The 16,685-nt window shown below is 39.7% G+C and overlaps 1 protein-coding gene across 1 annotated transcript in view; it reads left to right on the top strand.

The window, feature by feature from the left end:
• The window catches only part of adam19a (ADAM metallopeptidase domain 19a), a 141,411-nt gene that overhangs the window by 3,466 nt on the left and 121,260 nt on the right, over positions 1-16,685 (top strand). Inside the window, exon 2 of the mRNA XM_080052136.1 lies at positions 13,620-13,699. Within this exon, the coding sequence (XP_079908262.1) occupies positions 13,620-13,699 (80 nt within the window). The remainder of the gene's footprint in view (positions 1-13,619; positions 13,700-16,685) is intronic.

Consider the following 16,685-nt stretch of genomic DNA (forward strand, 5'->3'; position numbering starts at 1 on the left):
ATATCCAGGGGGAGAAACAGGGACTGTCTGCGCAGTCGGCAGAACTGTTATGGCTCGACCTCTGAACAAGCAAACTTTCATTAGTGACACGTTGCCCGACAATGCCCAGCTCACCTTCTCACACAGATTCCTTTTCCCACTGCAAACACAAGGCCGGCGTAACACAGAGGTTTCACACTGAAGAATGTTTTGTTTGAAATCTAACAAGACGGCATGGTTGTTATTTGTAACACCCACAGGAATACTGTGCAAGGTAATTTCTGGTCTGCTGTGTGCGGGCTTCTTTTAGTCATTATTCATTTTCCAAGTGTTGTGTTTATGCTTTGTGGGTCTGCAGTGTGTAGGTGAGGGGCTGCCAGAGAGCTCTGTGTTTCTGAGAGCTTCAGTCTCTATGCCAGGATGTAGTGTAATGTAGTTCTACAACATGTGAAGTTTTTAACCCCTTTTATGATGAACCTAGAAAAGCCCCTCTTCTTTGACAGCTAACTGAACTGTCTCCTCTCTTAGAGCAAGTTTCTGTGATGCTATTTCAATTATTACATAACTTTAAGGAGAACATCCCTACTGTTAAGTTTTTTTATTGAATCATCTCTGAGTACCTAAACACATGGTTGAGGATATTAGGATGACAGACAAGTGTGAACTACTGTCATTATGAGGAAATTCTGTTGGTTATTTCCCCAAGGCTTTCATTTTTCATTGTTTCGTGAAAGGATTGTAAGAGATTTTCACACGTCACAAGGATAGAAATAGCAAAACCCCATTAAGCCTGAAAATGCTTTTATTTTCCCCTTGACATGAAATAAAAGTGAAAACATACCACCTAGATCAACGCAATCTTTCATAACACCGGTGAATGGCTAATCTAAAGTAGGCGTTCAGAGGCTCTTTTGAATAATAATGACACATGATAAAAGACGAGCAAAACCCACACTTCATTTTATGTAAATGTTACAGCTTTTCAGGAATTGCAGGAATTTAGTAGCCTATCATAAAATCTGGTTATTATTCTGCACACACTTTTTAAAGGTGGTTCTGTAAGGTGTGAGGGACCACTAACAGAGCCTCATTGCAAAGAGAGGTAACCACTCTGAGAGCACTTTGACTGATTCGTCCCAACACTTCATTTCTGAAAAGCTATAGGAAGCAAGAGAGTGAAGGGAAGGGAACTTCACTGAGCGCCTCGTTAAGAATCATGGAAGAGCTCAGGAATACTTGAATTGAGAGAGAGAGTGATAAAGAGAATAGTGAAGAGATGAAGTCTTTGGGGATTTAGGATATAGGAAATATAAGGGTAAGCTTTTTATAGGGGGATTGGGGTGCGATTGAGAGCACTACTTCATCACTACCAGGTCCTACAGTTTGCATCTGTTAAATTGCCCCATGTTTTTTTTAACCTAGTGTACTTTGACTTTGACCAAATCAGCTTTGAAGTTGTTACTTAACTTACTTTGCTGCTTTCACACATTGATATAGTGAATGTCCCTGCTCTAGTGCTCTGATTTAAACCCCTCTGTTCTTGCGTCACAACATTTTGCTGTCCCTTTCTAGCCCTGTTTCGGACTGTCCCCATTGCATTAGAGACTATTCCACATTCTTTATATTTACCAACTAATGGGGCCTCATCCTTTAAATGGCTTTTCTGGCTCTCTTTCATTTGATTTGCATCACAGATCCGAAAAAACGTAAAGAAATGTCCATATATTCGCTAAACTCACCCAGTTGTGTTGGTTGTTGGGGATGCTACTTTGAACATACTGTACACTACACGAGAGGAGACATGTAGAGTAGCTATATAGCCTAGTAGCCAGCTGGGACAGAAATTATAGCTAGCGATTACATTACAAGCCTCGGACTGCACTGATTACCTCAATAAAATATTCTGGCTGAGACCAGGCTTGCATTTGCAAACACATATTCTGAAACGAGCACAAAACAGTCAACTTCATGATGCCCGTCTTTACGTGCATGTACGTGACACATCCCTACAGCTGAGTGGCCAAGTCACACGTCTGGACACCAATCCTTCCTTTTAATTGCCCGTCGTAATATTCTTCATACCTACCTCCTTTTCTGTTTCTTCACCATCGTTTTTCACCCAGTCCCATGCAGCTTTCATGCTTCATGGTTATTAATGTGTCTAACACTCTCCTCAACACAATCTTTAAGACTCATTAGTAAAAACGTGATTCCTTAGTTCACTGAGATTGCTACTAACCCCTATACATTTGTGATTTACTTTCTATGATTCCAGATATAAAGGGAATACAAACATAACATAGGCTTCATCATTCATTTTGTATGATGAAATCACCGACAGAGACGGAGTGCCTTTTAGCTGAGGTAACCAGCAAAGTGAATCTGAGTGCCGTGTTCTTAGGAAAAGTTAAGCAGTCCTTTTGCTTTTAAATGAGAATGGTGCTTTGGGAAAACAACCTGACAGTACAGAAGCATATTCTGTTGATAGCATAAGTGATTTATTCAGAGAACTATTGATTTGTATGGTGCTTTTGCAATTTGATGTAGGCTGCAGTTGCGTAATGGGACCTTAAGAATTGAATATGCTGATGGTTTTGTCAAAGGCAGAGGAGAACAAAAATTCTAACCTGAAATTAAATGTAGTCAAAGTTGCGACAGACTTTAGTTACTAGGTTGTTTAAGCTCTCTTTCAGATTTATAGACGATCAGCTGTAAGTTAAAATGTATTCTATCTCACAGTGGCAAACAATGCAGAATCCGGAGACCTGGTATGCTGCATTTGCTTGTTTTTGTCTGTGTTGAGGGCTTGATTGTGAAGACCTTTATTGGGAAGACCAGAGAAATGTGCTTTGCAGTAATGAAATCCTGGACAAGTTTCTCTAAGTCACTCCTAAACCTGAATCCTTTGATTCTTACCCATCATGCGAACTTGATTGAATATCTTTGACGAATATCTTTAGGTTGGATTGGCCTGCTTTGATAATAAAAAATGTGTGGATATGATTTTGGTACAACAATACAGTAGGACTAGGAATTAAATGTTGCCTAAATCTAGGAAATACTTTTTCAGTTACAACAGAATCCACTAAAAGCAAAGTTAGAATACTATGAAATTGTATTAAGATGTCTTTAAATATCTTATTTTAAACCCACAATATGTAACACACATAACATGTTACACAACAAAGTGCACACAGCAAAGTTATAAAAGACTTGTGCAGTTGGTGATTGGAGTGGAAAGGGGAGATATATCAAAATCGACATGTATATAGCCCTTTACATCAACCAGCAGGTTTCCAGAGTGCTTTACATCAAGGAATCAAGAATAACAGTAAATTCCGATTACTTTTAAGTGTGAATCAAAAGCCTTTCTAAATAAGTAGAGAATAGAGATATATGATTGGCAGTTCGCTTGAGGAGGATTGGTTCATGCTTATGATAGAGATAATAAAAATTTGATCCTTCATAGCGCAGGATTTTTTTATTTGAACTCACCATCTAACTTTGTCTCTGTGTTGCCATCCTGTAACTTTTCCACCACCATTCCCAATTTCCCAAATGTCCTAGGAGTGGCTTAAATCAAAAGAAAAACCAAACAAACTACAAAATACTTTAATCCATTCATATCCAATGTGGCACTGGATTGCTGGCAAAGCCCACACTGTGCCCTCTCTCTGTTCATTGAAGTTCCACAGAGCGCATTAGGACTGGGGCAGGCATGATATGAATCAGTAAAGCAGCAGCTATGCAAACAGGCCTGGGCTGTCAATACAGGCTGTGACTTTTGTCAGCACACCCAGCTAGGTTAGGTAAAACATAAGGAGAGGTTAGTGTATCGATGTGTAACTTACAGAAACAATGCTTCACGGCCAAACTGATATGTCTGTGGACTTTCATGTGTTGTCGTATCTAATGTGGTGAGGCTGGGGGGGGGGGGGGGGCACAGCAGTCCAAACCGCAGCGGCTGCTCTGTAAGTCCATTTCATGCTTCCTAAAACTAGACGCTACAGTTAACAATCAGCATTGGCCAGGTCCCTTCAGTCAGCACAAAGCAATGATGGGAAGTGTATTCCCATCATTGTGGCTTAGGCTGTCCTCTTCACAGACTTTTTCTATTCCGTTTATGAAAATGTCATTAGCGCAAATGCTGTAGGGACAACAGTCTGGAGCTCTAAAACACAGCTTGTTCATTTGTCCATCGTAGTGTTTGCAAACATTAGCATTGGCCTAGCATTACCATTGGCCCATTTATGGCAACATACTCTAAATGCGATTTGGGGCTTTTTAAGATGTAAATAACTTCCAACCAATTTCTAATTCTTGTCCAATGTTATGCTTCCAACACACATATAATTACTAGATGCAACTGATTCCACACTTGAGGATCTTTTAGAATAAGGTGAATTCACATGGACTTAATGCCCATAGAATCAACAGCAGGTAAAACGACAGTCAGCAAACGATTTGAAACCATGTGAAAGCTTTTGTATAGAAATACATGTGTTACGAGTATTTTCAATCTTGAGTTATTAGAAGTTTCAAAATGTTCTCATGGTTCACTCAGGTGTCTAATATGCTATGTGTCTGGAGGATCATGAATTGTAACCCTCACAAGCAGGGTTACACAATTAGAAACTATAAAGATTGGCTGTGGTGGTCCTTGCAGCTGTGATTGAACATTTCTCCACTGGCCTTATCCTCCTTTTACATATTTGCTGTGGCTCTCTTGCACTATTCTAATTAGCTATTGTCACTTCCCTATAGGTCATATTCTTATCCATATGCTATTTTCTGCTGCTGTAATTACCCAATTTGCTCATAGGGAGATTAATTTAATCTAATTTACACAAACTTACATTTTTCCACCTTTGAGCGAAAGACTTTGTAGAATGCTTCGGTGCAGAAATAACATAATTATCCCTCTGTCTACTTAAGCAGGCAAAACACAAAACACATTATCCCCAAGCGATTAATTATTTCAAGTAATGTTGTTGGTGTATTTATTTAGATAGATCTTGCTTTCCGGATGCAATTTGAATAAATAACTCAACCTTGACTTCACATTGGTAAGAAAATAAAATCATATCACGTTTTGTGGACTATTTTCCTGTCTAAAAGGAATTTAAAATCATCTCATGTAATTTCATAGAATAACAGTAGTTTACAAAAAGTAAATGCTTCATAATGATCAAAGACCATGCCGAGTCGTATTATCTCGGTTAGAGGCTTCCATTAAATTTGCATCACTTAATTATCATTTCATCTACGATTTTTCATAGACATACATTTTGGCACAGCGAGGACAGATAAATGGTAAATGGACTTGACTTATATAGCGCTTTCTAGAGGATTTTCTCAGCCCCAAAGAGCTTTACATATCTTACCACATTCACCCATTCATACACACCCTCATACACCGATGGCAGATAACCTGATATAGAAGAAAGCTGGTTTAGTTTTAGATGCAGGGGAGACCTAGGACAAAGAGAGGGATGGCCTGCTATTAAAAGTCGATGTCTGGCCTTGAAGCTGATATTTAGCATAACATAGAATGCAACTCAGCCAAGCAACCAAAAATGCAAGTCTTGCATTCGACAGATTTAAAAATCAATTGCCAAAAGAGGCCAACTGACTGGATTTGTTTTTAGCTGATATCGGCAAATATTCCTTTTTATTGAGCATAATCATAATTATGAATCAAATTTATTTTCTATAACAATCCCTTGAATTTGGGTATTATTACTAACATTATTGTATTATTACTTACAAGAGCATTTAAAAAATAATAAAACAATTTTGATCCCCATACTGCCACAGCAATTTGTGCATTAATTCAGGGGTCAACACTATTGCTAATAGCAACACACACACACACACACACACACACACACACACACACACACACACACACACACACACACACACACACACACACACACACACACACACACACACACACACACACACACACACACACACACACACACACACACACACACACACACACACACACACACACACCTTTCCCAGGTCAGAGTTGGGGGTTTGTTGTTATTCTGAAACAGACTACAGACAACTAGTGATTGATTGATAAGAAAGATGGCAGGGTTTGAATTGGTCGGAAACTCTCTATTTTCATTCTTCACCGTTAGTTTTCAGCAAGTAGAGTGCAACACTGTGAATGCCTCTGCGTCATTGGAATGATAATTGCATCTCCCCTCTCTATGACCCTTTTGCCTTCAAACAAACTTGAATGAGACATTGAACAAGAAAAAATTTAATCAAACATTTTTTATTTCAGATAGCCAAGACACGTTATCTCTGACTTGACAAAGCTTCTCCAGAGCCAAAGAAAACTCTTCAGTCCAGTAGAACACCCAGACACTGGTTAATTCACTGTGAACTTAATTACTTAGTGGAGTGCTTTGCGTTTCTTGAAGTGAATAGTTTTTTCCAGCCTCAACACAATTTTTAACATATATAATATTCTTAACATTAATACACTTTTTTTTATAACAATAATTTCATTATTCTAAACAAAATTTCAATAAAAGCAGTACTTTAAGGTTACAGCTCAACAAGGTATTTAGAGAGAGGCTCACTTTCTAAACATTTCTCTTCTACTAAAAGTGGTTATGATGCAGGAATATTCTGAACATTAATAAACTTGTATGTTAACATCCTGAGTGTTCTAGTACCTTAGAACAGTATGAAAGAGATATTGGCGGTATTGAAACCTTGACTTTTTCATACCACGACGTTATACCTTGAAACCGTTTATCGTCCCATGCCTTTCTGGTAGACAAGTGATCATAACAGTTCAGAAATACCACAATGAGTGGTAAGAGAAGCTGGCAGGCTTATGATAAAGATGAAGGAATAGCCTTTACATTAGTTCACTTATCTATTTGAAAATAGTTGCGCACTTTCTTTATTGACTCCTATAAGTCCAATGTGCATGATGTCATACACTGTAGAAGCATTTTTCCGAGCCCTCCCGTTTTTTCAATGTTTTGCAATTAAACTGGGCTCATGGCCTACTCCACCATGAATGTGTTTTTTTATAAATCTAGCAAAATGGGCTGCTGTTCTTTAGTGAACTGTAAGAAGCTAAGCTTCACCTCTTAACCCCTTTCCATCATGAGATTTTCAGTTTATGGAGCTACCAACTTCACTGTATGGAGTATAACACCTTCTTAAACATAAATTGATTTTCTGTGAACCCGGGGGCAGTCCTTTTGGAAGAACAGCCTCTCTCAAACTTTGTCCAACTCATCATTCTCCTGCTGCCTCAGAATGGTTGGAGGTCAGAACGCTGGAAAACTTTGAAGCTCTCCATGCTTTTTCACACTAAGCAGACCATAAAGCGATCCAACAGCAGCAACAGAGCTGTAATAGCAGACAAGACAGAGTGGAGGTTGAGGAACAAGACATGAAAGGAAACATTTAAAATACCATTTACCATAGAGAGCTCTATCTCTGTCTCCGACTGTGAAGGGATGCCCCGAGGTTGGCGTTTGAGGGGGCGGATAAGACGGTGTATCCAATGAGCTCTCTGCTAAACTGGGGAACGAGGTTCAGGATCTTGGTGGGGACCCGTCTAATCCTGTTTGCCTTTTCTTATTCTCATCCATCCATCCATCCATCTATCTATCCATCCATCCACCGTTGTGTTCTTACCCTCCCAAAAGAGGCGATCGGCTTACCCATCACACATGTACCACTTGACAGAGACACTCTCAAACACTGTCACAGAAAAACCAGGTGATTTTGTAGTTGAAAAGCTTCACCAGAGACTCTGTGGGAAGTGTTGTAGCCAGGAGAAACGGAGCAAAGAACACAGGAGTGATTTGTTGACTCAGAGGTTGGGTATCGGATCTGCCTGGTGTTTATTAAGCGCCCCAAAGCCTCGTTGTGGCGCAGTCGATCATTCATGGGGAGCAGCATGATGGAAAGCCCCATTCCCTCCAACCTCTAATGCCTTTACTGAAGCTATTAGCCGGCCTTAATGTTTTCTGAAGAGAGGATAGTAAAATCACTCCAGACCAATGTGTCATCTGTTGATTTTGGCAGTAAATGAATATTAAATACAGAATACATGTTTCCTAGGCCAAATCTCGGTCCCATCCTCAAATACTCCCTTGGGGCTCACTCACACTAGGCCATCTGTACAGTGCCCATGTTTATTTGCCCCCTAAAGGCAGTTGCACACCGGGCGCGACGCGAATAAACGGCACAAAAAAGCGTATATTTTGGAATGTGAATTTTGTTACGTCTCACTATCGGAAGTGATGTCCTAGAAAAAACGAACTCAGTTTGAAAAAATAAAAGCCTCAAATTCGCGAAGCAAAATTACGGCGCTGATGTGGAAGCTTGTATTGACTCTACATGTTCATGTAATTATTAATAACGCGCTAATTAAACGCACGAGTAAAACTCGCCGGGTGTGCAAAGGCCTCAACACTATCGTGGTTAAGCACCGTGCAGATAAAGTGAGTGCAACCTTAGTGCAGATAAAGTGAGTGCAACCTTAGCTTGTGATGTGCACTTGTGCAGCAGCCAAGGAGTTTCTTACCACGATGATCTGTTGCAATTTGGTTCTCCTAAACTACAGTTAATGCTTGTTCCCAAAACATTGTCAATCATACAATATTCAGTTACATTACCTCCTTCTCAAAACCCTGGCCCCTAAATTACCTTTGATGCAACTTGGCCTTCATTGGTGTTTTAGTTTCAGATGTTATGCAAGTTGTGGCTAATGTAGCCTTGAGCCATGCAGCCTGAAGCATTGATGATGAGTAGGTTTTGCTCACCACTTTCTAACTTCATACCAAGAGATTTGTTTCATGTTCCTACATGTATTCTTCAGCCTTTAGTATTTAGAGTTCACACAACTCCCTCTGGATGCACTAAAGGCTTTATACCTTTTTTCACATGTGCAGTGGTATTTCCAAACACCCCCAAACCCAATTTGATGTGTAAAGTCAGCGGAGTTCCAAGAGTCCAAGGTGACCGCTTCAGATGTCTTACTTTGTTTTATTCAAATTTTCGAAAGCCAAAGATTTGAATATACACAATATAATAGTGTATTATAAGGTAATTTACAATAATTCATGAAAATTATGAATAATAGTAAGGAAATTAATAGAATGGGTTGAATCAGGCAATCCTGCCTGTCAAGTTAATACAGCAGAACTATATAGATAGTTACTGCAGTGCTTTCCTCTCATGCACTATTTTTGTTGCTGAAAAGAAAGCACAGAAACAAATATCTAGATGTAAGAACAATATGTATTAATTGTGGAGTTGGCAGATGTTGACTAATTTCTGTGAGCACCTTCTGTAGCTGCTTCACGATAAAAGACTTCTGGTTGTTTGCCAGTTTAAATATTGCATTGAGAAACAACAGTAGTACTGAGGTCGAGTTAGCATTAGTTTGTGAAGTAGCAGTTTCGAGAGTGAGGCACCAGAGAAGCATCTATGTGTAAAATGAAGATATGAAACTGTTGATAGCTACTGAAAGCAGTTAGTCTCACTGCATATTTCTAGTTGCCTGCATGACCACACATGTTGAGTCAGTCAGTGTACCCTCATGTCGACACAGCGTGATTGAGGACAGGCACCCGCCTTGCTCTGCACTATCGTAGGTCGGCGCGGTTGCCTCCTGATGCGGGGAAGCAATGAAAAATACTAATGAGCACAGCATGCCTCGCCTCCGAATGCGTGAGAGGGGGAAAATGATCAGGAAAACAGCATCTACATCTCAAGTAACCATAGACAACCGCTTCTTTCCATTCCATTCCACTCTGCTCAACTCATTATTTTGCTTGCCCCTTTTTTCTGCAATCCTCAAATGTCACAGCAATGTTTCCCCCTCCCTCTCAATGGCAAATCCAGGCCAAACTGCTGCTGACATTTTATGGATTCCTTTCAGAGTTATCAGCGATTAATGGTGACCTTTGCTAGAGAGGGGTAAAGCATTTGATCTCCACCAACCTGAAAAGCTTTAGGCATTTGCTTTCAGAAGTCAATTTCACCTTGGCTGCTTTTTTTATAGCATGCACACACACCATAGCATATTCTTTGGCTTTCTAGATTTGCTTTGTGGAGGTGCTATTTAGATATGCAGATTGCACAATACACAAAGGACACTTTACAAAAGGAGAGCTTAATGGATTACTGTACAAATGGAGAAATTGACTAGAGCCTTTCAGTGCCATGTGGGAATCCAATGCTTTTTATGAGCAATGTGACAAGAACATGGCAGACGCCTGTGGTGACTAGTGGGGCACCATTGCTGAGAAGTATTGTGAATGCATTGTGATGGACAGTCTCAGTGGGCTGTTAGCCCAGTTAGATGCTAGCTTAAAGGGTAAATGGCTGAGAGAGTAGTCTTGCCCAGCAGGGAGTTCAGTTGCGTGTTCCCAGATTTTGCACCATTGACTCTAAACGCCACTTAAAGGTGGAGTCAGCCATTCTGGAGAACACTTCAATCAAGTGTTGTTTATGCTTATCGTAACAAAACTTTATTTTATCCTCTATCAAACACATTTCGGTTAAGCTTTCCCTTAGTCTACAAATGTTTTAAATAGAGATGTCCTCAGCCGATCCCAACGACGTTCAATGTGAGCTCGATGGAGGCATATTTTAATGGATCAGTGAGTGTGAATTAGCATTAGATAAAATCATTTGGGTGCACCTTAAGTGAGAGTGTATTAAGACACAGAGGTTGGCAGAATGCCTATATTCACTAAACCTAGACTAATTCTCATCTCATTAGCAAAAAGCCGACTAAATATTCAGCCAGCAGCTTGTAATTTTTAGTCAGTACTGTCAGGCACGTTCACTGATAAAGATGACAAATGCAGGTCATTTCAGCGGTAACTAATTATTGTTAATTCTGTGAGTAACTTGATAATAGAATCAAATTAAGCTTAATTGCATGCAGAATAATTTACCTTTTAATACAATGTGACTTCTTCCATCATGACCCACATTGTTCCTCGGAGGAACAATTAAGATATACTGTGTTATACGTTGCTACCACCATTGTCCTCTTGATAACGGTTTAATTACCAAGTTTGTAGCCAAAGCTAATTATTGATTCTCTTCATTGCCTTGGGGAAAGTAAACCCTTGTTCTGTCTTGCCTGATGATATCACCCAAATGTTCCCGAGATTTGAAATGAATATACCTAACCCCTTCTGTCTTCTCAGTTATTGCTACTAAGCTCAAATAAAGTGGTGATGTTCCAATACAATGATTTGTGATAGTATGTATAGCTGTCCCGGGCGGACGTGTATGAATCACTCTATTTTAAATTCAATGTCGCGGGAAGTGTTTTTGTCAATTTGAAGTGTGCTCCATGATTCACCTGAGCTAATCGAGTCATACTGTTGAGAGTCCTTGCTCTGTGAAAATGTGAGCCATTATTCCAAAAAACTGTTCTGACGCATTGACTACAATCCAGTACGGAAGACAAATCCTGAAAAAGAACCTGAGGAAATAATAGTTTTTTACAGATTGCGGCAGTTTTAATCAATTGTTATTAAGATAGATGTTTGATGATAGGCCATTTTCAAAGGTATGCATGAGGAAATCTGACTTGAATTCACATGGCTTTCTGCACATACAGTACCTGAAGTGTTGACACGAGTGACTCTATCAGCGGAGGCAGATGAATAAAATTGCATGCTCACAAAGAATATAAATGTGGAGAACTCAAGCGTACTTGAAGCATACTTCAGATCATGGAACATTAGGTTGCAGAACCTGGTATAAAATGGTAGTGATGAAAAAATGTAATAGGAGAGATATAATCACAATTGCACACCATTTTTTTTGACAGTCCCCACGGTCATCTGTATATTGAAGGCAGTTTTATTATAAAACGGTTTCAACCGATATTTTTATAATGACCGATCAAATAACAATATGAAAACGCATCAAGTGAAAGGGGTCTCTGGTAGTGATGATACTGCACGTTATGTTGAGTATTATTAGCTACATGTTTTAAGGAGCTTTATAGTGCTCATTGTTAAGCTGTCTGGCTCACACCTCCACTCTTCCTGCACTTGTAGCTTTATTTCCAGGCGCAGAAGTCCTTCCCAACTCAAGGGGCGGCACCAACGCATGCATTTCAAATACAACTGCACGCAATTGGATAGCACTGCGACCAATCAGAGCAATGAACAAGGTAATGTATTCAGCCCTGTTTGTTTAGCAAACAGCAGGGTTAACTAGTAAATTAAACTTTACTTTAAACCGAAAATTCATCTTTCTAATGAAAGATTTGACTCCCGTTTTCCAAATCGTTAAGTCTCGAGGCAAAAGCAGTTTCAGACTCAAACAACAAATCCGCCGCCATCTTTGTTGTATACTATCACGACTTTGATGGCGAATGCACAACACAGTCATCATCCGATTATGCCTTCCCCACAGCCCCATAAATAAGGCTCCGGCCCGCCCATAACAGATAGTACGATTTAATTGGTGAATTTTCCACCATAGTTAATGAGCTCAAATGGTTCGTGTCCAGACCAGAAGGCTGAGCAAATTTAAATTTGCCAGTCGCAGGTCTGGATTTCCAGGCTACCTGTTTCATAGAAAAAGCTCCTAAAAAAAACCTGCACACTACCTTCTCAGTACCAAACGGCAGACACACACAGTGAGAGGCTCACTGCAGGTAGCAGCTAAAGAGATATTTTCCTCAAGAGTTGTTAGAAAACTACCGAGCTAAAAGAGGTGAATATATGACTTACATTTATCTGTTGAACAGAAACATGGCTCCAAAACTTCTCCCAAATGTTTGTACAGGTCACCATAATTAAAAAAGGTGACAATATGTCACTGCTTTGTGTAACTTCCACAATGAGCAAAGGAATGTCTGTTCATACAGTATGTTCTGTGTTAGTCCTGAATGTACACATGTTTTTTTATTGTTGCAGAGGTGGGAAGACATATATGATTTGATTTTCCATTTTTTGACTTATGTTGCCTAGCGCCTGATTGTGACTGACTTGTTGGGTTGCCTCTGTTAAACCTAACTTTGTTTTATTTGATTTTGACTTTGACTTTTTACTGAATTGCGAAGTGATGGGAGGATGTGACTTATCACTGAGACGAGTACACTGATAAGTTATCAGTGTACTCGTCTCGTTATCAATGTAATGACTAGATTAGGTTCTAAACAGCGGCCTCACCCTTCAAATATGTGAGCTTTGCTGTGTGACGTTACATCACTTTTCATTGTCCCTGAAGCTCAATGAGCATTATATTATAAAAAATGATAAAAGTCATGTCTTTTGATTTTAGTGGAGGTCTTCTATATTCAATGTGGGGTGCCTCCACTATAAAAATATCCATGCCTCTACCAATCTCTTTACGTTGACGATACCAAACAGTTCCCACACATGTACTGTAACAAACTGAATGCTCTTTCATTGTATGGCTGTGTGCTTTTGCTCAATGACATAGTGACCCCTGCAATGTGTATTCGGTTGACCCAGTTGATTTCACTGCTCTTTTCTAACCGGTTAGCGTTTCCCATCTGTATTGACCTGCCTTGACATGTAACGTTCCAGTCTATGTACACACGGTCCCACATCCCATTAATCTCCCTCTCGCTTTGTGTCCTCCAGGGCTGCGGCCGGGAAGGACGGTGACGGCACAGTGGCTTTCTCAAGGGCGAACCAAGAGAGAGTCAGATACCTCCACACAGGTCAGATATATAAAAAATCTATATACTGTGTATATGTGTGTATATATATATATATATATATATATATATATATATATATATATATATATATATATATATAGATAGATATCATATCATTTTTTGATATGATATTGTGAAAGGTAGGGCTGAATAACATTTGAAAATGTTTGACAAAGAAATTGTTTAATGTCAAAAGTAATTTAACATCATAATCCAAGTTTCTCCAATGTAAAATAGTGTCAAATTGCTTTGCCTTTATGAAATACAACCTTTACAAAAAAAATCTGAATAAACCTGAAATGGAGTTTGGGAGGCGACTATAAGTTCCAGCGTCCTGGGTTCTAATCTGGCCGGGGACCTTCGTTTCCTCTCTCTATGAGGAAAACAAAGGTCTTCTTGTTTCCTGTCATCTCTACACTACACTAAATCTGGACATATAATAAAGGGATACAATCCTCAAACAAATAAATTGATAAATAATAAACACATTTAGATTTTTATCAGGACTTCTCAGATCAGAGAACAATAAACAAGATGCAGTGCATCTTGTTTATGCACTCTCTCTCTGGGACAGTTTTCAATACTTGGCACAAGGGACATATTTTAGTCTGTACCGCGGAAGTATTGATGTTGGATGCCCATCCCTTGTCAAAATAAATAGCACAACCCGTCATCTTGTTAGGTAGACATCCTGAAGTTTCAATCAGACACCGTTTTTACATAGTAAGTAAATTCAATGTGTCCCCAAAAATGCATCAATGAAGTGAACTGAAGTGAATAAAGAAAACAAAGTATTTAAATAAACTGCTACTGCTTCAGGGCCACACACTACTAAAATTATCCTTGGTTTTCAGCAAAGTATTTGGAAATAAAAGCTTTTCTCTGTAATTTTTCAATTTAATAAGATTTCATAATGGCTTGCCTGAGATGGGAAGGACAGCGAAATGACTAGAGACCTTTGATCTGAAGCTTGCGTCTAACTATAGCAGCAGGTCAGGCCTTCTGTCAGTTCATTCTCATGTTCTTGTTGATTATTGGCTGACAGGCTCAGACCCAGCTCCCCTTGACGTGCACCATGTAATTGACGGTGATCACCGATGGCGTCTGGCTGCCTGTTGTGAATATTAATGCCTTAGATAATGAGAAAAATATAACCATGCACACAATGCATTCATCTGCATACCAGAGTTCTGACGCTAAACCATATTGCTCAGTGGATATTAATGTTTCAACTGGTTGGTGTCACCTTTAGAGAAAATGAATAAAGTACAGGATCTGAAAATAAGATTGAGGATCAAGGGTGGTCGGTGAAGGTCACCAAGATTGCATCAAGATATCTGGGGCATTTAGAGGTAAAAGGATTCAGTATGCAAAACAAACTAGTTTGTGTGACATTTTTGTCGACCAAAATGCTTAGAAGATTATTCGTTGCCATGGCAAACCAACAGCCAAATCAGTGTTGTTTTTTGTTGGCATTACATCAATCATCCCAAATAACCCAGTAGTAGTAGTGCAACATTATTTTTATGGGCGTTTTTTTCCTCCGTTGGTCCCCATCCCTCAGAGTTAACAGACTTTTGATGATTTCGACCCTCTAAAGCTTTGAAGCCCAACCATTTTTATTCAGGACAGTTCTAGCGACATATTGTCCAACCATTTCTAAAATGTCTTTATACCTGTTCTGAATGGCCATGGTGAAAGGTGAGGAAAACAGCCTTTAAGCATATTTTCTGCATCACACTGCCTTTCATCCGTCTCCTAGAACTCTGTCTTTGTGCCCTTGTTTTCTTGGCACAATGTTTCTTACAAAAAGGGATATCATATCAGATCTCACTTAAATTAATGTGTTTCACTACTTTGTTAAAATTAAAATACTATCCTCTATCCTGACACAGGAAAGGTGTGGGAACGAATGTTAAAAAGCAGTCTCAACATTCATGTCCTAAAAGCAACTGTGTCAATCAGATACAGAGAGAGTGATGAATTGTGAAATTTTGGTTAAATCAAATGATTGTTGCTGTTATAACTTTGCAGTGTTATAAATTCCCATCTCTTTGTATTAGAAACTGCTTTACTGTTTTGGTGAATGATGCCTTCAAACTCACGGGACTGTTACTCAAACTACACTTTCCCGGATCTTGTGTCTTACCGGCCCCTGAAACAAATCCTGCTGCATTTTTATTGCAGTAAAGTCTTTGGTTGAAGGCATTCTTAAATTACATCCAGTTGGGGGTTGATCTTACTAATTGCATGTCCAGTAAAGAAATGATCAAAAAGGTGTGACACAGTCATTAAGTGGACACCTTTAAGGGGTAACATTCTTCTTTCATACTTTCACCTCTTCATTTTTCTTCACTCTCTGAAGAAGCTGTGCAGTGTCAGAGGTTTCATCTATCAGCGTTTGTTGTTGTAGCCTTATACCCCCCTGTCCTTCAATTATTTGTCAGGGGAGTTCAAAGACTGGCTGTGGCCTCCCGTCCTCCTCCTCCGCCTGCTGTTTTATCTCCCAGTCCTTTCTCAAAGCTCTGCAGCATCTTTTCACAGCGACCCCACACATCTACTTTCTGTCTCCCTTGTGATTAGATTATCTCTCACCTCGCACTCGCATCGTGCATATGGCAATGACATTCACCCTGGCAAGATTAGAGGAGTGCACACACATGGATCCACGCCTGGTGCAGACGTTGTGCGGAGCAGGCAGGGGGGGGGGGGGCGGGGGGGGATCTCTACAGTAGCCTTTTATGCAAAGGAACTTTTGCATGTACATCACACAGTCATACTGATATGACTGACCTGATATGGTTTTTTAGAAAGATTCCCATTGAAACCCAGCAAATGAGAGAACCTGAGCAAGATTTCTTTCCTGATTCAATTAAAGCTCAAGGACTTCCATCAGGAGACTAGTGGTTGTAATATTTTGCCAATCAATTAGCTTCATTATCTCCCCCCCCTCTCCCCCCTCCCCCTGGCCGGTACCCAGCGCTTT

The sequence above is a fragment of the Ammodytes marinus genome (assembly GCF_949987685.1).
Source record: "Ammodytes marinus genome assembly, chromosome: 23".
In the NCBI taxonomy this organism is placed as follows: domain Eukaryota; kingdom Metazoa; phylum Chordata; class Actinopteri; order Uranoscopiformes; family Ammodytidae; genus Ammodytes; species Ammodytes marinus.